The 9507-nt window shown below is 38.1% G+C and overlaps 2 protein-coding genes across 2 annotated transcripts; both read left to right on the forward strand.

Moving 5' to 3' along the window:
* Positions 1 to 272: 272 nt before the first annotated feature.
* On the forward strand, positions 273 to 3343 carry LOC107702108 (tissue alpha-L-fucosidase-like). The gene is made up of 8 exons (XM_016504330.1): positions 273 to 825; positions 901 to 1035; positions 1477 to 1614; positions 1779 to 1884; positions 1977 to 2177; positions 2348 to 2538; positions 2858 to 2957; positions 3063 to 3343. The coding sequence occupies exons 1-8, from the start codon at positions 473 to 475 to the stop codon at positions 3192 to 3194; spliced, it is 1356 nt and encodes a 451-aa protein (XP_016359816.1). The 5' UTR covers positions 273 to 472; the 3' UTR covers positions 3195 to 3343.
* A 1184-nt stretch (positions 3344 to 4527) lies between these two features.
* On the forward strand, positions 4528 to 8924 carry LOC107702109 (tissue alpha-L-fucosidase-like). The gene is made up of 8 exons (XM_016504331.1): positions 4528 to 5046; positions 5118 to 5252; positions 6278 to 6415; positions 6563 to 6668; positions 6761 to 6961; positions 7216 to 7406; positions 7921 to 8020; positions 8113 to 8924. The coding sequence occupies exons 1-8, from the start codon at positions 4694 to 4696 to the stop codon at positions 8242 to 8244; spliced, it is 1356 nt and encodes a 451-aa protein (XP_016359817.1). The 5' UTR covers positions 4528 to 4693; the 3' UTR covers positions 8245 to 8924.
* Positions 8925 to 9507: the final 583 nt, after the last annotated feature.

Genomic DNA, 9507 nt, shown 5'->3' on the forward strand with positions numbered 1-9507 from the left:
CGAAAAAAAAATGCATAAAAAGGCTTTTATGAAAACACTGAATAAAAATGCTTACCAAACACACAAACCATTCACAATTGCTAAACTGGGCTAAAATAGAAGGCTCAGAGTGATACTAAATAAAGAGCCATTTGGGAGCCGTAAGAGCCGGCTCTTCTAAGGGAGCCGAGCCAAAAGAGCCGAATCTTTGAAAAGAGCCGAACTTCCCATCACTATATTGAAGTACTGTTCCTGTCCCTTGTGATGAGTTGTTTTGCAGGTAGCCTGTCATGTGTTGTAGTCACATGGTTCATGTCATATGATAAACCAGGAAATACAAACAGGTCGTTCGGGTTTTGGGTCTGTATTACGTTTCGCCGTTAGAAATATATATAGTGCGGAAGTCGGTGCATACTGACATTACTGCTTTAGATTAACGTTTACTGATCACAGTGGACACGCACACGTCTGTGAAGTTCACTTGTGATCGATCATGCAAGTGACTCGGAGTCAGATATCGCTGTTTCTTTGTCTGCTATCATGCGCATCATCTCTCGGGACTCGATATACGCCCGACTGGGCCAGTTTGGACTCCAGACCTCTTCCTGAATGGTACGACGAGGTGAAGTTTGGGATCTTCGTTCATTGGGGGGTGTTTTCAGTGCCTGCGTTCGGCAGCGAGTGGTTCTGGTGGTACTGGAAGGGAGCACAAAGCCCCAGCTATATCCAGTTCATGACCAAAAACTACCCTCCTGGATTCAGCTATACAGACTTCGCACCTGAATTCCACGCGCAGTTTTTTGATCCGGACGAGTGGGCTGATGTCTTCGAAGCTTCAGGAGCAAAGTACGTAGATATGGGTTGCGGTGATGGTTCTTGAGTTCTATATATTTATGCTTTTGCTTGTCATTCTCCATTCAGATATGTGGTCCTCACAAACAAACACCACGAGGGGTTCACAAACTGGGGGTCCCCGTACTCCTGGAATTGGAATTCTGTTGATAATGGACCTCACAGGGATCTGGTTGCAGATTTGGGCGCTGCGATAAGAAAGAGGTATTGGCCACATTTACTAAACAGGGCAAATTAGCGTGAGAGCGCAAACAAGCAGAGCCAATGATAGCCTGACATGCGGGTCTACTAAAAACAAGAAGAGTAAGTTTTTGGCGTTAAATAATGGCACAAAAACCTGCCGCAAAAAAGTAAATCACCCTGCATGATACATTTAAAAACTCCCATAAATTTGCGTCTGAAAGGAAAACTACAAATGCGAGGTCAACTGCAAAAATAACTCTGTCAACACCTTTTCATCGCTAATGTCAGTAAATCCTTGCTAAATCTGGCACTGTGTGCTAGACTGGTTCTAAAAGCTACATGAATGTATGAGTGAGGTTTTGAGTAGTTTCTTGAATTGTATCCAAAACGTTCAGTGAACTGTATCATTCTTTGGCAGCAACAGTGGAAATGTTTAATATCTTTTTTAACTTTTTGTATTAGGTCTCTGCATTATGGACTCTACAACTCGCTGTATGAATGGTTCAATCCCATCTACCTGAGTGACAAGCGGTCTGGTTTCAAGACTCAGGATTATGTTGAAAAAAAAGCCATGCCAGAGCTCTACGAACTGGTCAACAGGTAAATTTGCATCAGTCATGTGATGATACAGTGTTGGAGAGAGCGAAGAGCAATTGTTTATGACACAAGTCTGACTTGTCTGTTGTATTTGTCTGTGCAAAAATCAACCTTTACAATCCACATATATGGTGTGAGATTAACTGGTGATGTTTTTGATGATTCAGGTACAAGCCGGACTTGATTTGGTCAGATGGGGACTGGGAAGCACCTGACACTTATTGGAACTCTACAGGATTCCTAGCCTGGCTCTACAACGACAGTCCGGTCAAAGTGAGATCATCACATAATATTGTTCTTATTTTAAAACTGTGTCTCAAATTGTAATTCAGATCATAATGCCTGCATTATTTCACTCTTTACAGGATGTGGTGGTGACCAATGACAGATGGGGGTTGGGCTGTTACTGTAAACATGGAGGTTATTATAATTGTGCTGACAAGTTCACTCCTGGAGAACTGCCCAATCACAAGTGGGAGAAATGTCAGTCAGTGGACACAATATCATGGGGGTATCGCCGAAACATGAAGCTAAGTGAAGTGATGGATCTACCATCCATTATAAAGGTGAGATGTGTTGCTAATAGACCAAAGATCTTGCCTTAGATGATATTACTAGATTCTTGTGTTGTAAATAATATATATATATATATGAATAATATGAATAAAACATATGGACACAAACGCTTATGCAAGTTCATATGGTGCCTAATGACTGTCATATATTGTGACCACAGGACATGGTTTACGTCGTGGCATTAGGAGGGAATTACCTGTTAAATGTGGGGCCAACATCAGACGGCATGATTGCACCTGTCTTTGAGGAACGTCTCAGAGGGATTGGAGCCTGGCTGAAGGTCAATGGTGAAGCCATCTATGCAACTAAGCCTTGGAGAGTTCAGGCTGAGAATGCTACAGTTCCTGTCTGGTGTGTTGATGTTTTTAAACTTCCTCTTGTCTGTCTGTGCCTTACAGTTCCTTTGAAAAACTTTCAGAAGCTGAACTGCTAGGTACTTACCCCTGTAGATGTGAACACCCACTTTTGCCCTAAAAATACTTCACATGTTTGTAAACTGGTCATATGGTAGGCATAAAATATTTGAGTACTTATAGGTCTGTTTTTTTAAGCAGCCTGGATTCCTGTAAGCTGAGTCAATCATAATCTTGCTTCCTTCTCTGCCTGTTCCTGGAGTCTTAGATAAGCACACTCAAAAATGTTAGTGTTTTAAATTTTTCTTCAATTCCAGGTATACATCAAAAAGCAGCACTGTATATGCGATCTTCACCTCCAATCCCATGCAGAACTCCTTTACGCTTTCTGCGCCCAAAACCTCCAACAGTACAGTGGTAAATATTTATAAATTCATCAGAATTTAGGAATAAAATGTGTTATTTTAATGCAATAAAAATACACTTCATTGATATCATAAAATGCAGTTCATCTCTGTTCAGGTGACTTTGCTGGGGAGCCCTGAGCCTTTGAAATGGGCTCCTTTGCATTCGACAGGTCTGATTGTTCTGCTGCCCGATCTGCCTTTCACACCCGCTGACGCCTGGACCCTCAAGCTGGATGAGGTGGCCTAAAGCCTTTGACACCATTTTGTAGATTTTAATAAATTGCAATGATTTTAAGAAAGTTTTGTAAAAATGTTTTAAGGTTTTGTATAAATCAAGTTTTTTTTTATTGTATTTGATTGCACAATAAAACTGACCAACTGAATGAAACATCAGAACCAATTGTGATTTTAAGATTCTTAATTTTATGCTTTTCATAACTTGATATAACATTGCTTAAGAAATACCTCGGAACCCATGCTTAAAACTGAAATGCCATTTCAATGGATGCTAATGTCATTTAAGTATTTGTCTAAAACAAATGAATGAGATTGACTGGCCTGTGTTTATGGTGGAAGGAGATGAAGCAGAGGCGGGTGCTATTACTGCTGGACAGGATGATAAGCAGAAAGATGCAAAGCAATTATTTTGTTGCAAAACACTTTTTACTCGATATTATTTGTGGAATTAAAAATACTGTTAAATATTTGGTGGAATAAAAATGTACTGGAATAGGGAACAACAGCTCGGAAACTACAACCATTTTGTTTGGGTTTAGTACAAATTTGCAGTGGCTTATTATGGATTATGATCATTTTAAGTGATCTGCCTTAAACACGTTTAAGGGACCAATTTAGTGGTCTCATTTAATTTGCTTGATTAAATTAGTGTTATGAGTATTGTCTGTTGCATAAGTGTAATGTTATGAAACATGAAACTAAAAACATTGAACTGATTTTTTTTTTTTTTTTTAGGTTACAAAAGTTTAGGTTACCACATCCTGCAAGGAGTGAAATAATGCAGTACTTATGATCTGAATTGTTACAGTTATATTTATTTAGATTATTAATGTGCAGTATTTTTAGACATATTTATGTTTCTCTTTTAGAAAAGCAATCAAAAATATTTTGTTTTGAAATGTTGAAGTAAGTAAAGCGGTCATTTCCCCTTTTACAAAAGAAAACATTTACAGAGGCAGTGAACAATGCGGACGAGAACCGAAACCATTTTTTTTTTCACAAGAGTAGTGCTATAAACCGAGCAAATGTGACCGTCTGTGAAATCCAGGCTAAAGTCTCAAAATCTAATTATGAGATAAGCATCAAAGTTTGATTTCAACCATTGATTTCACTATGATTTCAGTCTTTGACATGGCCTACTCAGTCAATATTAAAGATATAAAGGTTATATTTTCACAGAATGTTCGACATCTTTATGAAGGATGATTTTATGTAGAAAACAGTAAATCACACACACACAAAAAAATACTTTAGCTAGGTTTTCACAGGCAGGGTCACAAATGTTGAGTTTATTGGGTTCCACATCCCTTGTGACAAGTGGTTTTGCAGGTAAGTCATGTGTTGTAGTCACATGTTGGATGGCATGATAAATCAGGAAATACAAATACAAACCTGCTGTCGGCAGAAATCTCGCTTTAGTGATTAAGTCGGTGCATACTAACATTCGCGCTAGAGTCACTTCTGCTGATCACAGGCTTGCACGTCTGTGAAGTTCACTTGTGATCGATCATGCAAGTGACTCGGAGTCAGATATCGCTGTTTCTTTGTCTGTTATCATGCGCATCATCTCTCGGGACTCGATATACGCCCGACTGGGCCAGTTTGGACGCCAGACCTCTTCCTGAATGGTACGACGAGGTGAAGTTCGGGATCTTCGTTCATTGGGGGGGGTTTTCAGTGCCTGCGTTCGGCAGCGAGTGGTTCTGGTGGTACTGGAAGGTCGCACTAAAACCTGAATACATCCTGTTCATGGTCAAAAACTACCCGCCTGGATTCAGCTATACAGACTTCGCACCCGATTTCCACGCGCAGTTTTTTGATCCTGACGAGTGGGCTGATATCTTCGAAGCTTCAGGAGCAAAGTATGTACTTAACATGGGGTTGCAGTGATGCTTCCTGAGTTCTTCATATTTATGCTTGTCATTCTGCGCAGATATGTGGTCCTCACATCCAAACACCACGAGGGGTTCACAAACTGGGGGTCCCCGACCTCTTGGAATTGGAATTCTGTTGATAATGGACCTCACAGGGATCTGGTTGGAGATTTGGGTGCTGCGATAAGAAAGAGGTATCGTGCTTGTAGGGCAGACTGATGCTAATTGTAACGATTACGAAGGCTACATTATCTTTTCACCCGGAAATTCGCTACTTCCTTTTTTTTTCTTCCATCGGGTAAAACTGACAACATACACAATACTATATGCATAAGGCTACCTCCTACATCTTACAACAACAACAACAAAAATCAATCATAACTATAACATCAGTTAGCCTATTCAATAAAGCTATTCAGTTCATCATAAAAAAAAATCTGTGGAAAACAATCTAATATTTAGTAAAACTGACATTATTTTACTTTATGAATATGATATTTTTTCAAATAGAGCGCATTTATAACCATATAACCAGGTATTTGTATAATTTTGTGACGGAGCTCAAAATGGTTAACAAAACTTGAATATACCTGAAAAATAAGAATAAAATTGTTTATGACTCTTGTTTACAGAACCAACATAACCGAGAAAACCCTTCCTTGAACTTACTAATAAAAGCATTGCAGGTGTAATACTGATATATCAACATTTATTGCACAAACACACGCGTGTGTATATATATGTGTGTGTGTGTGTGTGTGTGTGTTTCATCTAATGTAATATGTAAAGATAATTCTGCTGTTTAACATTATTATTTAAAAAATAAGTTGACATTATGTGGGCTGATGGCCTTAACAAAAGTATATACCATTGATCAACAACATCATCGCTCACAGTAGGTTTGTCTTTAAAGAGGTTTTTTTGTTGCAGTCTTTAGGTAAATAACTAGAATAACAAAGTGCAGTAAAAAACTGTTTGTGCAAATTTTGATTCCATTAATAAAATAACATAATATAATAACAAATACCAATTTGCAACATCAAGCAGTGAACAGTTTTTGTACAGCTAAAATAACTGGAAGCACAGAAAGTCCTGCATATTCAAATTAAAAAAGACCATGCCTGCTCTTACATCTCAGTAAGGTGGATGTCTCAGTAAGGCTTTGCATACATTTTTTCCCCCTGAATTTTATATAAAAATGTTGCATTTCTTATATTAGATCACTACATTATGGACTCTACCACTCACTGTATGAATGGTTCAATCCCATCTACCTGAGTGACAAGCAGTCTGGTTTCAAGACCCAGGAGTTTGTTGAAAAAAAAGCCATGCCAGAGCTCTACGATCTGGTCAACAGGTACATTTGCATCAGTCATGTGATGATAAAGGCTGGAGAACGAAGAGCATTTATGATATAAGCCTGACTTGTCTGTGGAAAGATCAACCTTTACATATATGGTGTGACATTTATGGAAGTTAACTGGTGATGTTTTTGATGATTCAGGTACAAGCCGGACTTGATTTGGTCAGATGGGGACTGGGAAGCACCTGACACTTATTGGAACTCTACAGGATTCCTAGCCTGGCTCTACAACGACAGTCCGGTCAAAGTGAGATCATCACATAATATTGTTCTTATTTTAAAACTGTGTCTCAAATTGTAATTCAGATCATAATGCCTGCATTATTTCACTCTTTACAGGATGTGGTGGTGACCAATGACAGATGGGGGTTGGGCTGTTACTGTAAACATGGAGGTTATTATAATTGTGCTGACAAGTTCACTCCTGGAGAACTGCCCAATCACAAGTGGGAGAAATGTCAGTCAGTGGACACAGTATCATGGGGGTATCGCCGAAACATGAAGCTAAGCGAACTGATGGATCTACCATCCATTATAAAGGTGAGATGTGTTGCTAACAGACCAAAGATCTTGTATTGTAAATAATGTATTTTATTTATATATATATATACATTGGGTACGGAAAGTATTCAGACCCCCTTCAATTTTTCACTCTTTGTTATATTGCAGCCATTTGCTAAAATAATTTAAGTTAATTTTTTTTCCTCATTAATGTACACACAGCACCCCATATTGACAGAACGCTTATGCAAGTTCATATGGTGCCTAATGACTGTCATATATTGTGACCACAGGACATAGTTTATGTCGTGGCATTAGGAGGGAATTACCTGTTAAATGTGGGGCCAACATCAGACGGCATGATTGCACCTGTCTTTGAGGAACGTCTCAGAGGGATTGGAGCCTGGCTGAAGGTCAATGGTGAAGCCATCTATGCAACTAAGCCTTGGAGAGTTCAGGCTGAGAATGCTACAGTTCCTGTCTGGTGTGTTGATGTTTTTAAACTTCCTCTTGTCTGTCTGTGCCTTACAGTTCCTTTGAAAAACTTTCAGAAAATCCAGTTGTGGTTACAGTGAAAAAGTGTCACCTAGAGACCATGATGAGTATAACAGGAGCCATGTGAGAAAATTATAGTTGAGGATTCATGAGTCGCTGCTTAAAATAATGACTTTAAGACCAATTGTAAGAGCCCATTCACTGTACGGGCCTTTCAAAAACTCTGCTAAGACTTCTGGGTACTTATTCTCACTTAATCTAGAGTAAACACAGTTTTTCCCTGAAATTGTGACATGTTCATAGATCATTTGATTGTCATTAATGATTTATATACATCTTGATCTGTCGAGTCTGATTTCTTGTGAGCTAGTTTTGCTTGTTTCTTTTCTGCTTGTTTCTGCAGTCTTAGTTTAGTTCTAATTAGAATGTTGTGTATATATATATATATTAAAGCTGTGAACGCCTCATTAATTTTAATGTTTTAAATTTTCCTTCAATTCCAGGTATACGTCAAAAAGCAGCACTGTGTATGCGATCTTCACCTCCAATCCCATGCAGAACTCCTTTAAACTTTTAACGCCTAAAACCTCCTACAACACGGTGGTAAATATTTCAATTCATCATTATTTAGAAAAAAAAAAAGTGTTCCTTTTTTGGTAAGATATCAATGAAATATCTGTTGCATCTCTGTTCAGGTGACTTTGCTGGGGAACCCTGAGCCTCTAAAATGGGCTCCTCTGCAGACAACAGGTCTGATTGTTCTGCTGCCTGATCTGCCTTTCACACCCGCTGACGCCTGGACCCTCAAGCTGGATGAGGTGGCCTAAAGCTTTTAAAACCATTTTGTAGATTTTAATGAGATTCTCAGGGATGTGATTTTCCCCCCCATATTTTCCTACTTGAAAATTGACACATTTGAATGGCCTTAAATAAAGTTCCAAACATAGGGTCGGGAGGAGCCTAATATTTCAGTCCTGTCAATCATTGCTGCGAGCGTGAATAAGCAGCAGTCGCTGCTCCGTCCAAGCGACAATACTTCCGGCATCCCTCCGCCTCCCCTTCTCCTCCTCCAATTCTTTTCTTTCTCTGTTCTTTTCCTCCTCCACTGCGTACATCCATAGAGGGGGGTTCTTACTCTGAGTTCGAGCCTCCCTCAAGTACAACAAGCCAAGTTTGTTTACCATTATCTAGCAGGATCGAATGGGCAGGCGCACTCGTGAAACAGTTACTAAACAAACTGAAATGCTATGTTTTTAAATGCATTCATGCATCTGTATGCATGGATTACTCCCAACCTAGCAGTTGTGTGTGGAAAGCCCTTAGCATCTCAGTCTAGCGCCAAATGAGAGTAAAAATTGGCAATGGTTAGTATATGAAACAATGTTACTCCCCAGTTGGTGTGATTTATCAAATCTCAAAGTCTTTGATTTAATTATACATACTCTGATGCACTGAATGTTTTTTTTTTTTACAGTAAATACTGTAAAACAGTAAATACATCTTCCCAAATCTTTAATGAGAACTGAAATCAAAACAGATATATATATATATATATTATCATTGTAATTTTAATGTTGTTCTGTAAAAATGTTTTTATTATTAAATACTCAGGATTTCAAATTTTGCAGTTCAATGTTATTTTCGCAATAGTAATATATTTATACATTTATGTTTCCTCGATTTTTTTTGTCCTTCGCTGATCACATGCCTGCATTTTGTATTGCACTTGTTTTAAAAAATCTAAATTGTATAAATTTTTTTATTGTAAAGATTTTAATTGCTCAATAAGAATGGCCAACTGAATGGCACATCAGAAGCAAATGTCAGTTTCAGATTGTTAATTTGGGCTTTTCATTACATTTCAAGCATTGCTTGTTTGATACCTTGGAACAACCTTGGATTAATTTGAAGTGTAATTTCAATGTAAAGTTTGTCTAAAGCAAACTTATATGATTTATATTATATTTATAATATATAATATTTATTATATAAATTGCACTTATAAGTCACAAACTTAGTCATATATAATTATTCATTAATATATATTTATATATTCATTATTAATACATGTTTTGAAAGTTGACAGGATT

The sequence above is a fragment of the Sinocyclocheilus anshuiensis genome, unplaced genomic scaffold (genome assembly GCF_001515605.1).
Source record: "Sinocyclocheilus anshuiensis isolate Anshui unplaced genomic scaffold, SAMN03320099.WGS_v1.1 scaffold54, whole genome shotgun sequence".
Classification (NCBI taxonomy): domain Eukaryota; kingdom Metazoa; phylum Chordata; class Actinopteri; order Cypriniformes; family Cyprinidae; genus Sinocyclocheilus; species Sinocyclocheilus anshuiensis.